At 41.3% G+C, this 17687-nt stretch overlaps 1 protein-coding gene across 1 annotated transcript in view; it reads right to left on the reverse strand.

The window, feature by feature from the left end:
• dlgap2b (discs, large (Drosophila) homolog-associated protein 2b) overlaps positions 1–17687 on the reverse strand; it is a 68430-nt gene that overhangs the window by 18414 nt on the left and 32329 nt on the right. Inside the window, exon 2 of the mRNA XM_069161606.1 lies at positions 320–1476. Coding sequence (XP_069017707.1) covers positions 320–1476 — 1157 coding nt within the window. The remainder of the gene's footprint in view (positions 1–319; positions 1477–17687) is intronic.

Below are 17687 nucleotides of genomic sequence, written 5' to 3' on the forward strand. Positions count from 1 at the left end.
CACTTTACATACATACAACTACAATAAATGAAACAACGTGCATGTATGATTTAAGTGCAGTGATCCTCCGATAAACGTACTGTAAAAACTACTGGATGATCCCTCTCAAACTGAATTTAATGTGAAGTTTACAGTATAACCTGTGTTTATTTACCTGCCATAGCATGGGTGCATGCAGATGCACACAGGGACATGAATTTCAGCAGTTCCATATGCAGCAGCAACCCAAAGAGCCCGAATCCAACTTTTGATATGCATTGCTTTTAAACTATTTTTTTTCTGTCCATTTAAGATATAATTTAAGAGAAGTACGCCTCACCTGCAGGTAGTGACATGTCCGCAATGAAGGCTTGAGGTCTGTGTGCATCATGGGTTTCTCTAAATTAAGCGATGACTTCCTGTAGGCTTCCTTGGCCTGGCTGACTGTTAGTGTCGACCAGGAGCTCCTCTTCATGAATTTCCCCTCAGGTGCCATGGCCATGCTCTCGCAGGCTGAGCACTTGACATCGTTGTTACTCTTAGAGGTTTTGAGTGACAGGTCTCCGAAGTGGTGGCTGTGCATGGAATCTGGGTAGCAGTGGCTGACATGTTCCCCGTGGTGCCGTGACATGACACTGGGTGTGCGGTAGGTGCTGTCACTGTCCAGGTTGTCGTCTGAGCTCCACCAGCCACCGGAGCGGTGCTTGCGTTCTTTGCTCTTGCTCCTCTTGCTACCATGTTTGGTGGAGTGGTGGCCATGATGGTGATAACCCCCTCCTCCTCCACCTCCTCCGATATCGCCTTTTGTGCCATTCATCTTGGACGATCCCTCCAGGGAGTGGGACTTGGTGAAGAGCTTCTGGACAGAATGAACGAGGTGTCTGATGCGGCCAGGACTCTCACTGCGTTGCTCGGTGGTGGTGGAGGTGCGCTGGTACTGTAGCGTGTGGAAGCCGTCGCGGTGTAGTGGCAGTTGTTTCTCAAACTGGTCCAGTAGGTTAGCGGGGAGGCGGTTGCTCTTGGTGCCGGCGTGGTGGGAAGAGGCGGCTGCCGCCGCCGCAGCGGCGGCGACAGCTGGGGAGGTGGCAGAGGCTGTGATGGCAGCGCAGTCGTCCCGTGTGACTGAGTCATAATACTGAGAGCTGTAGTGCATTCTGGGGAAGGTGCTGCTGGAGATGTGGTCGGGTGCAGCAGCCGGGGCCATCATGACAGGGGACATCATCATGCAGTCAGAGTGGATGGAGCTGCGCGGCGAGTAGCGGTGGTGGAAGTCCATGGGGCAGCTCTCTGTGGGGCTGAGCAGGTAGGACGAGTGGCGGGAGTCAGCGCCATGGTGACTGTGGAGGTCATGGACATGGGGGTCGTAGTCCAAGCCATGGGGTAAAGGAATCTGGTGCTGGGAACGGCTGCTTGATAAGCCCTTCATGTTCCTGGCTGGAGGGAGGCGTCTGCCTTCATTGAACTTTCGAGACGGGGACCAAGATGAAATCTTCTGGTCTGTTTCACAGAGACGGGGGGAAAAAAAGAACATAAAGACATAAGATCCTGTGAGATGGAGAGAGAATTGCTGTGAAGAACCTTAAGGAGTTTCTCTTTTTAGTCCACATCCCCATAAATCAAAAGTGCTTTTGGAGATCTCCTCAAAAGTAACAGCATGACAGATTAATACGCTTGTGGGAAACTCTTCACATCCCTCCGACATTCGTAATGACAACAATCGTCATCTCAATCACACTGACATTGAACGTGCATGTAGACATGAGTGTGTGTAGATTCATAGATTCCGGCACAACACCTACCAATTATCAACACTCACAAAGGACAGACCATATTACGCGAGAATGTTTTTCACGGTAACAGTACACATGAAAGTACAATCATTTCTAACTAAACAGCTTAGAGATTTTGAAGCTCAGTGAAAGAGAGTTTACTTCCAATGAATAATTTGTCATAGATTACTGATTATCTCCTTCAGGCCATGATGACTTCAATAATCTGTTGGAATATTTTTTTTTGCACACAACCGATTTTATTATTTTCAGTAATGGTAGATGTCTGCCAATGAATTTAATTTCTATCTGGGCCAAAAAAGAGAATACTTCACCGCAGAGAAATACAGAAAGAGAACATGTCTTATACAGGATATGTTCATTTGGTAGAATTTAATTCAAAAGAAAGATAAATGGTGTTATTGTAAGAATATTGTATAGACTGCTGTCGTTTCAACAGAAGTCAACACCAGTCATGTCTTAAGACTGAAACACGGCTTCAGAAACGGTACAAGTATTGAGATTCTGCTTGGTATCTTGTTTCAACCGAATATTTCATGTTGTCAGAATACAGAAGCGGGTCACGTCAAAATGCTTTCATTTTATGGTTTAAATAATCCACTCTGGACTTTTTTTTGGCAGGAAAACATGGATAAATCTTAAGGATATGGGACTGTTACTCGTAGCTCCCAAACTCTATGCCAAATTGTCTGTATTAGATCAGCCACCATTATTAGGTTACTCTTTTAAAGCCAAAGGCCAGTTGTGCGTCATTTCATCCAATGCAGCACTTGTTTGCAGAAGACTAGGCTCCATAAACTCGTCCCATAGCAATCTTGTAAGTAGTGTTGCTGATTCTCTCAACAAATTGAACAAACTCCTCTGGAATCGGTATTAAAAGTATTACTTCTCAAAGCCCTGCGGTGGAAAGACAGTTGTTATTAGCTGTATGCCTAATTATTTTGGAAGACAATTGCTCATCTCTGGGCGGTGTTCACAAAGAGTAACACATTTTGTTGACTTCAAAGAGACTTTTAGATGAGAAAAATTTGGCAGCTTTTTTTTTAAATTTTTTTATGGGGGTTAAAAAGTTCAGCATAACCTCCCAAATCCTTTTGCTCCGCCTGTCTCTGGAAGATGCTTCATGATGAATATTGTTCAGGCTCCCGAGAGTTTTTCCCTGCCATGTTTATTCTGTACAAAGCCGAAAACGATGTGGGAATTTTAAGATCATAGTTTATTCTTGTATTTCTCACTCTTACTGCAAAAAAGTAAGAGGAGAAACTTTTTAAATTCACTTTTCTTTCACGGTAGTTCCTTCCTATTTATTCCATGTGATATCATGATTTCTTCATTTTTGACTTTGTTGCCTGTTAACAATTTCTCTGATTAATACTGTGATCACTACAATCTGTAGAGACAAACGCAAGAGTTTTGTAATTATTATCAGTGCTGCAGGTTGTCAAAAAGACACTACGCCATTGTTAATGTTTTGACCTTCAGAAACCAGTAATTAATGAGTATTCTGCTGAACATTCAATTTCAATCAATTTTCATTTTCCAGTTTAATAAAGTTAGCCCTGTGGATATTTGGAGACCAAATTGGTTTCTGGACTTTATTAATAAATTCTTGAAAATTGAGAGAAAGATTTTAAAAATAAAATAATAATAATAATTCCAAAACTGAAAGAATAAATTCAATGATATTGAAATTGTGTAATGATGTTTTGATTATGATTTGCCAAACTTGAATAATCACATGCTCGAACAAGTGATTCCCTTGTTATTTAAATCCTAATATGATGCTACAGTTGACAGTTTGTGCTGTAATCCAAATAATGATAATCCATTATTTTCTGTCATTATCAGAGACCCTACCAATATTACTTTCCATTTTTCTGTCTCACAGAGACACAGAAGTCTCCATCTTGGATATGAGATGACACGTAAAACAGATGGAACTTGTCAACAAAATGTGTTAAAATGAGCAGCATTATTAATAGTATCTGTCCTCACGCTTAGCTCACTGCATAACGATTACAGCCTACATCTTCCCGGTAAATGATAAAACCCTAAAACAGGCAGACATTGTTGAGGCGCTTTATTGTACGCCATTCCCCTGTAATTAATTACTTTAGGTTTCTCTGCAGCAGGAAACCCCAGTCTGGAACAGAGCACATCGTCTTGCATAACGTTTGGGATCTCTGATCTCACGCACCATTTCAAAGGAGCCAGAAATAAAATGCACAGTTGTCATGGCAACCACTGCTGAAAACCCAGGAACTGTAATAGGATTTTCAAGGTTGTTTGGGGTGGATCCCGGTCTCGAAAAGAGGGGAAAGAAAGACACATAGTATGTAATGTGATACAGGCTCTTGTTTCTTGACTCTATGGCTTAATTTGGTGAAAGGCGTCTCATGTCAGATGCATCATAGCAAGTTGCGCTGCAATTTGTTGACTTCAAGCACCAGACATAACTGCATGTTTGATTATCACTTAAGATACATCTTATAATGTCTGTCACCCAAACCTGCGTTACACTCCTTTAAAATACATACATAGTTCGGCAACCACTAACATTTTCACCATTAGTAGGATTTGTTGAGCTGCAGTTTTTTTTTTCTTCTCTCCAACAACTTTAGTTAAACATCACTGAGCAGATGTAATTACTGTTTTCATTTGATTTATGTCCTTGCCTTGGTTTGAAGATTAGTTCTAACTACAGTAGAAGACATTGAAACGCACCACTAGTCATTAGATATTATAATCAGCCATGTTATGTAATTCATTTTCACATTTCATTCTCTGTGTTTTAGCAGCAGTTGCACAGATGTTGTGCAGTAGAACTTCATTGTGATAGTCACTTTACAGTCTGTAGTACTGTCCCTCTCTGTTCCTCTCTTCATCTCATTTCCACGATCACCGCTCTCTGTTGGGTCCCGAAGTCCCCTCTCACTATCAAATTCACCGCATTGACGTAGATGACATCACCCGGTTGCTGAGGCAACAAAATGTGTCAAATTAAAGCTAACAATAATAATAAAATACATGCAGTGTGTGTGGCTGTCTGACTGTGGGTATACCTTTGTGAAGTGAAGTCGCGGTGTGGTAATGTTATATGTATGTGTGTGTCAGTATGCTTTTGAAAACATGCCACATACTGTTCAAATGCAGTTTAATTAAACGGCCTGGACCTTATGAAAATTGGTGAATGTTGCTTATAGTAAGAAAGAAAAATGACTTCAACCGACAGTGCGTAACTTTTGTGTCCCCCTTCTGCCAGGGAGAATAACAACAATAACTCTGTGGACACGTGTTTAGATCACAGGTTCCACCATAGCCCACCCTGTCGCTACTGTTGCAGCAGTAAAATGGTGGATGGATTGTTTTGAGCATTACAACCCCCACAAAATGACTCGTTTTACTATCGGAAGTAGAAATAACTACTAAGCATCGACCTGTATGGTATGAGAAACTTTACCATGCGTGGATCATGTTCTTTAACCTGCCTAACTAAAGACAAAAACATGAAAGCAAATAAAGGAAATCAAAATCAACTGTAGCCCAATTCAATAGCACTGAATTACAATACATTCTCAACTTTTTTCGTTAAGCATGTTCAAATTCTGAAAAACTTTCGGCGTGAATGGTGCACCTGTGCGTAAGCTTTGAAGGCCACAATTTATAGGCTGGTTATTTAGAGGTTATACATATAGTTGTGCTGTACACATGCTGCGTGGTCAACGTCAGTGTCAATCACTGCTTATACCTGGCAGAATCCGACTAATATTCAGAAGACAGAAAACATCAGTTTGCTCCCGTGGCATCTGCAATTTCTCTCTACAATCACCGCAGGATTCTGATTACATAAACTCTCTTGAGTTGGTTTGATTACCCCATAATCAGCTGTTTAGAGACTAATCTTTCAGCCCAGATTGGTCTTTCCAGCTATCAACTAATTCATTTCAAGTGGAGTCAATTTGACATAAATCTTGTTCCTGGGAGAGACTGAAGGAAGAAATTCCACAATCAAGAAGGTGCTGAAATGTTTCCACACCGCCAATTAATCATTCAGCAGGAGTAGATTATGGCTTCAGTGTAATAAACTACAATTACCTTTACTGTTGCTTTTTTTTCGACGCACAGATACATGCAGGGTTATTGTTGCTAAAAATCTAACTTTATTACTTATCTTCAGGATAAAATATATTTGATGTAATTGGAACGAAAGCAATGACTTTGGAACAACTTTTCTTCATAAGCACACGCGAGAATCAGAACGACTAAAATCAAGGCTAACGGTAGAAGTTGAGCACATCCAAAATGCTTTTAAAGGTGTCAATCAAAATCTCCAACTTAAGGCATCGACCGGACGAAGGAGCCATTCACCGTGCGAATAACTACGGACTGATTTAGTGCAAAATTTCAATAAACTCTTTGGCCTTCGTCGAGACTTTTACCTGGTAAAAGACTGGAAAACGTTATCCTCTGGGAGCCTTTTCATCCCCGAGGTTAATGTGACTGAGTTCGAGATGAACAGTCATCTCACCTATAGTTTTGAAATGTTGTGTATTCACACCAAGCCACATTGAGCTGCATCGAACTCTCCTCCTCGTATTGAATGTTGTTGAACTGAGGTAGCTTATAGGAGATTTCCCGGCAGAGCAGGAGGCCAGTGACACCTGCCACCAATCTGCTGTGAGGATTTGAAGGTGGTGCTGGCAATTCATGGGAGGTCGTAGCATATAACGACTCGGTCTAGTCTGACAACACCAACTCACACTGACTGTCTGCCTGAAGAGGCTTGTGTCATCCACTATTTGCATCAGACTTCCCTTCAACTTCTACATTGTGGCCAGTGCACTGTTCTGTGTGTGCGGGGGAGGTGACATCAAGGCAGGGGATGCCGGCAGGCTCAACAAACTGGTAAAAAGAAAAGAAAGAAAAAAGAAGCGAGCTGTGTCATAGGGCTGAGTCTGGATAGCCCACAGGCAGTAGCAGAGAGGAGGATGAGTTCCTCGACTCTATCTTGGACAATACCACCCACTCTCCGTACGATGAGCTGATGCACCTTTAGAGCACCTTGAGCCTCCAGCTCATTCGCCTGAAGTGAACCATGGAGTGTTTTGAGCGCTTATTCGAACACGTGTCTTGTGACACAACTCTGATTCTCCAATAACACCAGTTTCAGACACTAATAGAGTGCTGAAGCCTGACTGCTGCACAACTCCATGACCTTTCTCAGGCTGGACGCCTGGACTAGTCTGCACACCTTTCCTGCTTGGCATATTCTGTAGTCTTTACATGGTCAGTTGTTTTCTTTCATTTTTAATTGACATATTTTTACTTCTCTATATCAGCCATTACTTTTGACCCCACTTCTGCACTGATTTTTATCTTCATCTGCAGAAACTGCGGTGCAATCCGTGGATGAATAAGTCATGACAAGATGTGACGCTCTTGCACTTGGGGAAGGTGCTATAGGGAAAAGCAGAAGATTAAGTTTACAGTTGAGAAGATTACATGCAGCCACGGTGTGAATGTTAATAAAGCTGATTTGCTGCAGGCAAAAATTAAAGATTTTGAGGTGACAATCAATTGTGCATAGCTGACATACATAATAAAAATGCGTCGAGCAGACAGAATTGATTAATATTTATTCTATAGGACAATAGGTTCTTAAAATACAAACACTCCCTCTGCTCTTGGCTGTTTAGGAGCTTACATTGCAAGTTCATGAAACATTGATTAGAGCTTCCGTTTATCACAGCTTATGCAACAGCTATTGTCCTGCATGATCAACAAGCTATTTCCTCGCAATGTGCTTCTGTCAGCACCTGATGCAACCTGGAATATGTTTGTTTTTTTTCCCCTGACAAAGATGACACGCACTGAGGGGGAGAGATTAGGGCCAGTGTGGACGAGAGAAGACGGAGAGGGGAAAGCCTCTCTGTTTGTCCTGCTCTCCGGGAAAGCATTGTGCTGTTGGCTGCGAAGTGAAAGCTCTGCCGCTATGCTGCAGTCAGCGCCTGGCCAGCATTTTTCCCAAGATGGTTGCATAACTTGGAATAAATGAGGCCTTCCTCCTCCACACCAATGCACAGCTAGCTAATGCCACAGGGAAGAACAGAGCAACAGGCAGCCAAACTGTAGAGTATGATTCACCCTGTTGAAAAATAACACCCTCGCTAATTTATTGATCCCGGTTGAGCAAAAACATCCGTTCCTCATAAATGATTGTTTGTTGCCCAGATTTTTCCCTAATCCTGACCTTCAAATCGTAAACCGATCTCAGATGTTTGGTCAGAAAAACAAGCCACCATCCACATATATATTCAGTTCACATCAAATCTATCTGAAGGTTTCGTTGATACGATCAGGATGCGGTAATAACAACATAACTGGGTGCTGAACTGCAATTATTACCAGTAATGACTTAAAACAACCAGCTGGTAATAAAACACTTTCATTATAAAAGTGTGAATGGAGGGTTAGCTTTACCAACCCGCCACCTCAACAGAGTAAAAACATTTCACAACAATGGAGAACGAAACACAGATGCTGTGTTGTTTTAACATAGTTGGCTACCGTTTACGAGCTCAGACTAACAGGATAGTCCCGTCTACCTGAGGTGTCCTCCGCACGGCTACAGCAACCTGCCAAGCGAAGAAAATCCACACCAAATACTACCAATGAGGAATTTTTTTTTTGCCAACTAACTGCTTGAGTCCAAAAACTGCCGTTAATACTGAACAAATCAGGTGTTGATTTATAGTATCACCTAAGCTAAAACAAAATGATATTTGCTTTAGGCTTCTCTGATATGACTGTTACATTTGAGGAGGAGCTGTGGACCTGAGTACCCTTGTTATGATCGGGCTTTTCAAACATCATTCTACAGAAACCCGAGTAAAATATTCCGTTACTTGTGTACAGCTCTACACTGTGGCTGTTTAGATGGTCAAATGTATAATTTAGCATCACAAAGGTTTTACACAAATTGAGATTGGGCCTGTCAAAGTTATTACATAATCGCCTGACCACAATTATTTGAGCATAATCGGTGCTTCCATTCATGTCTCTAAAAGCAGCTGGAGGGAAGTCACAGAGATGTCATGTTTTCTTTACTATTTCCACGTCGTTTTCTATCATTTGAGGTTTGACTGGCCCTCTTTAATGACGTCATCTTCAAGCTTAAATGGTATTGTGTTTTTTGCTCTTGCGTATAAAACAGCAGTTAACATTATATAAGTGGAAAGAGTGTAAGACCTTGCAACTGAGACAAAATCATATCCAATTGGAGGTAGCTTTGCAGCAGAGCCTGCATTTCACCTTTTGATATCCGCCCACTCCCTCCCACTGCTGCTGCGCTCTCCTCGGCAGGCAGACACTGGCTGATGTTGTGGTGATGCCACACACCCTGGACACAGCCTCAGCCTCTTCTGTACGCCGCTCGGCGGAAGAAAACGCCAAATAGGGAGCTTTATAGTCCATCAGTGCTCGCTGTGCTGCAGCCTGTGAAGCCTCCCACACTGTTGTGATTTAACACAAACGATAAGGTCCTGTACGGCGCTGAAATACACCCTCTTCCCTCTGGGTTCATCTGTATTTCCGAATACGCTCGGAGATAGCGGGCATGTGATGAGTTACATTCACAATGTGTATACAGATAGTTTTGTGTTTCAGAGCGTTTATAGAAGAATAAACTATTAACATCACTCTGAAATAAGTAATAAGGAACTCATTATCTCAGGTCGGATGCAATGGAACTGTTTTGAGCTCTACTATAAATCTACCCAAGTGGAACACATTAAAGCAGCCATGAGAGATGACCAGAAGTGGTGTGATCCTTTCCACATTAAGTCTGCCCTTTTTCATCTTGTACTAATTCTAAAGTTTCCATCGTTTCAGGCGGTGGACCAAAAATATTTCACTGCTGATAATACAATATGGAGAGAAAAAAAAAAAAATTTGAATTCAGGTGTAGGTGGCCTGTGTTTGGCATCATGCCTCTCTTCATTCAGGTCTTACAGCAAATGTTGTCACGTCTCCATGGAAACTACTCCTCCACTATGAAACCACTGCAGGAGTCTCACTTTGCGTAGCCTGTGTGAGTTTAAATATTGAGACATCTGGTACAGACAACATTTTAACCTCAACATATTGTTCTGAAATCCATTAACGCACAGAGAACACTTCTCGACTCCGCGTCTTACCTGTCGTGAATTGTGACAGACATCCTAACTACGACCTACTACCTCTAGTCTGACTGACATTCAAAATTCATAGAAATGTATTAGGTTTAGGTCACGACAACTGAGCTTGTGTTTAGTTTGTGTTAACTATTTAAAACATGAGGCGCGACTGACCGGCTCACTTTCTGAACTATTGACCTCTCTCCTCTCCGCACCGCCATTATCGATACTTCAATCAGTAATTTTATCAATATTCTTCCATCATTGAATGGGTTTTAAACGAAGCGGACCAGTGGCCATTGAGCCTTTAATCCGTGATGTCAGTAATTCAGTCAAAATATCAGAGGTTAATGTCGCTGATTAATGAATAGACTGAATGTTGGAGTGATTGGATATTTCATACAGTAATGTAGTTTACATTAGATATCATCTAATAACTCTAATCAAAGAACAGGATGATTGAATAACTGTATTTCATTGATGAAATATTGTCATTTGTAATATGCTGTTAAAACAATGGTTAAATGCTAACTAGACATGTAGTGAAACGTGATTTTATTTAAGACAAATTAACCTGGTTTTGATGCTCCCCCCGCCCCCACCCACCCACCCCCAACTGATAGCTGTACAATTGGATTACTTTAAAATCTCCAATAGAAATCTATACAATCGCTTCTCATTAAAATACTAAATAAATAGCATAAATGAGCGCATGGTCAGTCAGTGTGATGTTCCAGCGTTGAGGATATTTGATAAGATAGACCATCTGTTGTGGCTCAAGACACTGAACCGCCAAGATGTGGATATCAAGCGCAGGGAAGTCACACCGTGCAACAGCAACACTAAACAGAGAGCAGTGAGAAAGGACAAACAGTGGAGCTTAATGTGTGCCAAAAAAAAAAAGATGAAGTTAGACAGCAGTATTGCTTCGTGCGTTACAGGAAGAATGTGCCGTGTTTTATGTCATCTTTTTCAACATAAATTCATCTCACAAATTAATTAAAGTTGCTCATACAGAACAAAAACTGATTGAGTTTTGCCTGGAAGGTTTTGTTTATATTCTTTATTTTGCCAGTGGATTGAATTGTATTTCATTTGTTGCACTGTAGAAAATTGCAGGAAGATATAAGTAGCACACAATGTACTCTAATAATCTTTATACATATGACAAAGTGTCTCTATAAATGTGTACAACATTTTATTAAACCTGCAAGCTAATTAATAACACTAACAGTGACTATCAGTATTTGTTCAGATTGACTGTAAAAAAGTTTTCCTCCTCCAATTATTACATTGAAGGTGCTGTAACATCACTCCTGCACAGCAAGAACAAATCCCACGAAAAAAATTCTCACCAAATCTATTGTGGTATTTTTTTTTCAGTGTAGGGAAACAGAATGAAAAATTTAACTTCTGAAAAAAAACTGTCCTGATTTCTGCATCTCATATCTGCAACCACTGCAGTATTAAAGCAGCAGGCAGGCAGGCCCTCATCCTCACTGTGATTTAACACTCTTTAATGTTTAATTCAGAATGCCTGCTTTGACCAGATACTTTGTCAGGCTTCATTACAGCAACAATGCTCTTAAGACGCACCTCGAGCATACACCATGAATTAAAAAGCATCTGTGTAAGTGATATCAAGTACGTGAAAAGGCGACGGCTTGCTGCGGCTCAGCTCGGCCTGCAGCAAGTCAAATCTGCGCAAAAGCCACATGCCACATTTATAACCACATGCAAGGACAGAGGTGAAACAATCGCAGGAACACTCCCACCCTTTTGCATTTATTCAACAGCGGCAGCAACATCACTGACAATGATTGACAGCTCACGGCAGACAAAGGCCTCCAGTCTTCCCACACATAAGGGAACGGTAGAACAAGTGACACTAAGACTATTGTTATAACTATTAACTGTAATAATAATTACTGCAGTGTAGTAATAGGTTGAAATGTATTTTTACAATTCCTGCAAATACTATGACAGTTCTCAACTACTCTTCATGTTATTAGACCGCACATCATCGTTTCATTACTTTGTAAGAGATTTCATAAAAATGCATTCCTATATGCTTTATGAAAAAACGACTAAGTAATTAATCATAAAACTAGTTCACTAAGGATTATTGTGTGTTCACTTTGAGTGACAGCTTGTTCATAATACACAGAAGGCTGTTTAAATGCCAGCTTCATGAAGCGCTTCCTTACAACAGTTTCTCAGATATCAGTGCTGTGATACGACATTAAGATGTGTGCGCACTACAATCTGGTGTTCTCACTAGACAGCCAACCCTTAAAATAAATACACCGAAGATATTATTTGGTTATTGGGATCAAAGTGTCCTCCACGGTTTTAATATTTGTCTACGTGACTATTACCTCCTTACTGTCTTAAGGAAAACGAAGACCCAATTAAAACTTTAAAGCTGCTGACTTCTGACATTGGCATTAAAATTACGCAGAAATGATAATACAGTAGCAGAAAATAGACGTAGCACAATGTTGCCGGATGCGATCTCTCTATCTCTGTACTGACAGCTATTTGTTATTAAGGTCCGTCAGCTGAATGTTTCTCGATCCATTGAATATTCATTCGGTTTCAGGTGTCTTGTTGTGTGTGATCAAAGGACCAAAACAAGGAACAGCACCAAAATTGCACGTTTTAGGAGGCTGAACTGACTTGCTGAATTTTCTGTTGATTGAACAGTTCATTTACTACACTTCAACACTAAAATGCATATTTAGAGATTAACTCATGTCTGTATAGGCCCCTGTATCTGTACCATTTATATCTAGTCAGAGGGAGAAGCTGCTTTATTCCGTAACTAAACCAGGGAATCCTCTCCTGTCTTTTTTTTTCCCCAAGCGGGACCTCTACATGTCATGGAAATACTTTCACCTCTCTTGGTCTGCATCTCTTAACAATTTGCCTTTTTTTTTTTTTGATCCGCGATACATCTCCAGCATATAAATGCATTCAGCCATGTAACTCATTACATTTTCCATGTTGTCGTTCTGCTGACTGCATTCGCCATAGAAAGCTCACATTTTAATGTCCTATTTGTTACGAGCTCTTTTGGACTTTGAGGACAAAGACGGATGATGCAAATTGAAAAAGTGTTTTTCTTCTTTGCTCGCTGCCAACATGTTCCGTCACGGTTCTGGAGAGGGTTTCCACGTGTGGGAATTCAGAGGTGCAGCACTCTCTTAATTAGGCTGTTTTGTCATGTACTGCTCCATCTGTCTAGAGCCTACTGCAGCAGAGAGAGAGAGAGAGACAGAGAGAGACAGAGAGAGAGACAGAGAAGGGATGAAGGGTGGAGTGGGGGACAACTCCTCCCCAATACCTGGACAGCCTGCACCAGATTGTCAAGCAGCCAGTGTGAAAAGTTGAGCTTTAATGACGGCTAACCAAATGCAAAGCACATGAAATATGGAGGACGGGCCCTCCTCCTGATGGCTGTGCTGAGGACAGATTAAGAGATCCAGCACTCAAACAGACTCGGAGAGAAACTGCTCTTGAGAGGATTCTTACAGTAAGCTATATAAAGAAGGGGATACTCACAGCAGGTTTGCTCCAACTAGCAATGTTTGTGAAGGTAAACAATAAGGAAGCTTTTGGAATCCAAATTCAGTTCCTAAAATCAGAGATCCTTTAGGAAATTATAGGAAAGTAAGATTAGCATCCTTAGTTACCGTATTACCAGACACGCGGTTGTAGTTGTGTTTACCTTAAAGCTTGTCGCACTGGAGAGCGTCACATCACTACGAGTAAAAACAAAATTGTAAAATGTGTTCAGCTCACACGAGCGGCCCCGGCCGATTTATTTAAAGCACTTTGTTTCTCATTAGCCTGAATTATTCAGAACAAAGATTTACAGTCAGGTCATCGAGGTCGCGGCGGGGTGTTGTCGAGATGTCCGCGCCAGGTCGCAGCGTTTGTCTCGCGCTCCACAGATAGTAGGATAAAGGCTCGTTGCTGCGGCAACCACCTATCTGTCCACACCGGGATGAAAGGCTTCTTTTGTGTGGCCAAACAGAGGCGTGACAAAAGGAGGAATTTTGATTAACCTAAAAGCGTTGAAGGGTTAACATGTTAACGTGACAAATTAAGTGTAAAGCAGCACTGTAAGAGTCTTTTTATTTTTTTTTATTTATTTTTTTTTTTTTAACGGTGTTTATTTCCTTTTCACTTCACAGTTTGACGGGGAACAACGTAGCCGCCAATTAACAGAACAAACTGTCAAGAAGCCAGGCTAATTTACATCTGGGTAACTATTGTGAAAAGAAATAAATAACGTCACATTTTGACATTGCTCGGATAATGATGCATGTCACTACGCAACGGTTGTTGTTGTTGTTTTTTGTCATTTGTCGAGAGCAACTATTGTCAGCCGTGTCAGAAGAGTTACCTGGCACCGCACACACGCGGTGTTTCCTATTTTAGCTTCAATATGTTAAATACTTTTACACATTGGAGACTAAAATAAGGAATTAACTCAAAAAGTTAAGGGGTCATGTATCAACGTGTGACACATTCATTCAGAGTAAATGTAAAGTGACGACACAGCAGGTGAAGGATCGGTTCCATGACTGTGTTGTGTTTACAATGTGGCTCATGGATCCGGCTCTCGAAAGTGTGACGAAGCCTTATTAATAGTAGCGGTGATTCGGATGAGCGGAATGTGAAGCTCTCCAATTTTTTTTATTATTTTTTTTTATTTTTTACGCTCAAACACCCAGATATCGGTGCCACTGTGTTATCTCAGCGCCGTCACAAGCAGCGCTCTGCTCTTCTGCCTCGTCGCCTCGTCTATCACTCCGGTGGCTGTTCAGACTGTCAGAGAGCTGGCTGACGGGAACCTGTGACTCCCCGGTCCCAGGATTCATCACAGATGCTGCGCTGGGACCTTTTAAAGGGGACGTACCTCCGTGGAGATAAAGTCACACACACAGACACACACACACACAGACACACACACACACACACACACAGTAGCAGCAGCAGGCAGAAACACGCAGACACTTTGCAGTTGCTCTGTTGGTGTTGACCCGACAGACGAGGGGCGAGGAAGTCAAGGAAGAGACGGCCACATAGGTTAAAGCTCAGCTGGGGAGACAGGCTCCAGAACAGAAGCAACATCTGCTCCTAACAGCACGTATATTCGGTGTCACCGTGTAGCTCTCAACTTGTGTGAGAGACTAAATAGTAACTCAAAATTTGATTTCAACAAGAATGTAAGGATGTATTAGGTTTAATGTGTATTTTTAGGGATTGGAGTGAGGTTTTAGTTAATTTAAAAGCACATTACTCAGGAGGATATTTAGGCGGATCAGCTGTGTGTTTGGGGGATTGTCTGTAGACTGACAGGTTTGACGTGTTTTGATTGTTCCACCTCGGCTCCCTCCTTGTTTTCCCAAATTTCCCCAACTCCCAACAACTGAAAGAAATGGCAGCAAGATGAAACCGCAAAATCTCCAGACAAGAAAAAGAAAAAAAAAAACCTGCTATAATCACGTTATTGTACGGTCATGGTTCATCACAGCCTAAATCTCAGGCAATAAAATAACCAGCAGGACCACAGATGCTACACTTCAGTCTCTCATTATCCAGCAAACAGCTTCAGTGCTCTCCATGCAAACTGTACCAATCAGCAATAAAATGTTCAGTTCCGTGTTGTTTTCGCCTTTTCATTTATTTAGAGTCTGTTAAATTATTCACATATCCATCAGCTGATTTGTTATTTCATTGTTTCACAGTTTACTGTGGCATTGAAATATAAGCTCAAATAGCCAATAGCCAGAGGTTTTCTTTTTTTTTCTTTTTTACAGTAGACCGTGCCAAGCAAACCAAATATGTCTGCTGCTGTTTCTGCAGTCGTGAGCGCCCCCATGCGCAGCATGCCAGTAGAAAATCTAACTTATAGATTGACTGTGTTGACTTAAGAAAGGCTTGGTTGATACATATGCATTTTCTGTATGAGGCAAAGCTTCTGCATTGATTGAATGTACGCAGGTTCTAAGTGGAAATGCGGGCCATGCCACACTGAAAGGAAGCAAGTGAGTTCACGTCCACCTGTGATGCTGAGTGATGTTTGATGCAGTGAGACTTGTCAATCAAAAAAGTATTGACATATTTTCCCTGTTTTCTCTGTAGAGGATGCAGTCCAGACATGTTGACTGCCATCACCCATGTTTCTCTTTGATTTATTCTAAACTAATCTATCATTCACATAGGAGCGTTGAAATATTCTCTTCTATATTCAGTAGTAAATAACTATAATGAAGTATTAGGGCCACATTAAAGAAAACAAAAAAGAGGTCAAGGTTTCTTTTTTTCTTGTATTTAATTTTGAGAATTAAGTCAAAATGTTGAGAATTTTACTCCTACAATTTTGTTTTCTCCATGTGACCCTAATTCTCAGTCATAAATAACAGTTCAGTAACATAAATGCAACTAATAACACAACTCGTATGTAAGTGTGAGATTGTCATGAAAGTCCAAACTTTTAAAAGAAACGGTAGAGAATCCTCGACTTTGTGATACATGATTATCTTGCAGAGTTTCTTTAAGTCCAGCCTGAAATCTCCTCAGCAGCGGCAGTATTTCTAGAAGTTCCACTGCAGATTAAATATATCCTATTTAGTAATTAATGAGCTTTAATGAGGGTGCAGAAGAACTTCGATTATGACGGCATCTTGCAGACCCCACTGCCCGTCTCTCTCCGGTTATGTAAGTGATAATGTTGTTTTTTTGTTTTTTTTAGCTGAAGTCTCAACCTGCCAGTGTCGAGAGACAGAAGCTAACATGCTGGAAATTCCCCCTGGACTGTCTTCCTTTGACTACAGCAACACCTGCATGACTCGCTGTGATGTCCATTTCACTTGAAGGAGCAGACTGCTGTTAACATGCTGCGATGGGTCTCGTGATGCTTAAAGCAATAAACAGGTATCCGTTAACATCTACCGGATCAACCGGACACAAAAGCCTAAAACAAGTTGTACTGTAACTAACGAGTACTTCATGCAGACTTCAGCTGAAAGAAAAATAACGAGCAGAATAATTGATAATGAAAATGATTGTTAGTGGAGTTGCAGCTCCGAAAGGCATTTGCACCAGATAATGAAATTAGCGCAAATCACAGATAACGGGCCAAAATTACACAGTGTGTCAGTTTTTGGGTAATCAGACCTCAAAATGATATTTGTACTTAAAAAGGCTACTAAAAACGAGGATAAACCCCAGCCTCCATTTTACACCACGTGCATAAATATTAGGGGGGAAAAACGAGAGAGAAATAGCATTCTTAATGCAAAGAAAACGAGTCGCGTGTTGTGCTTCAAATTGGATTTAAATTGTCAATGATAACATGTATGTGCTGTGTGATCACAAATCCCCTGATGCCCCACGTTTATGTTGGTCCTGTGCAAGTAGGCCACTATTAGAGAGAGACACAAAATATTGCCCTGTACGAGGCTGCTTTCCTTGTATGGTGCCGGTTTTTACTCTGTTTTCCAGGGACTGTACAACCAGGAAGGAAGGCTCGAGCGCCTCTGCTGATTAGGTTTAATTAATCAGGAGGGTATACAGTCTTTCCGCTCAGCTGTGTCATTCAGTCTTATGAAAGCCTGAAATTGGACAATTTTTCTTTTTCTTTTTTTTTTCTTTCCTTTTTACAGATTCTAAGTTTGTGTTTGAGTGTTTGTCCTCTTACCATTTGGTGGGGATATAACTAGAACCCCAA

The sequence above is a fragment of the Embiotoca jacksoni genome, unplaced genomic scaffold, assembly GCF_022577435.1.
Source record: "Embiotoca jacksoni isolate LCO1_2020_lvr unplaced genomic scaffold, fEmbJac1.0.p SCAF_29, whole genome shotgun sequence".
Classification (NCBI taxonomy): domain Eukaryota; kingdom Metazoa; phylum Chordata; class Actinopteri; family Embiotocidae; genus Embiotoca; species Embiotoca jacksoni.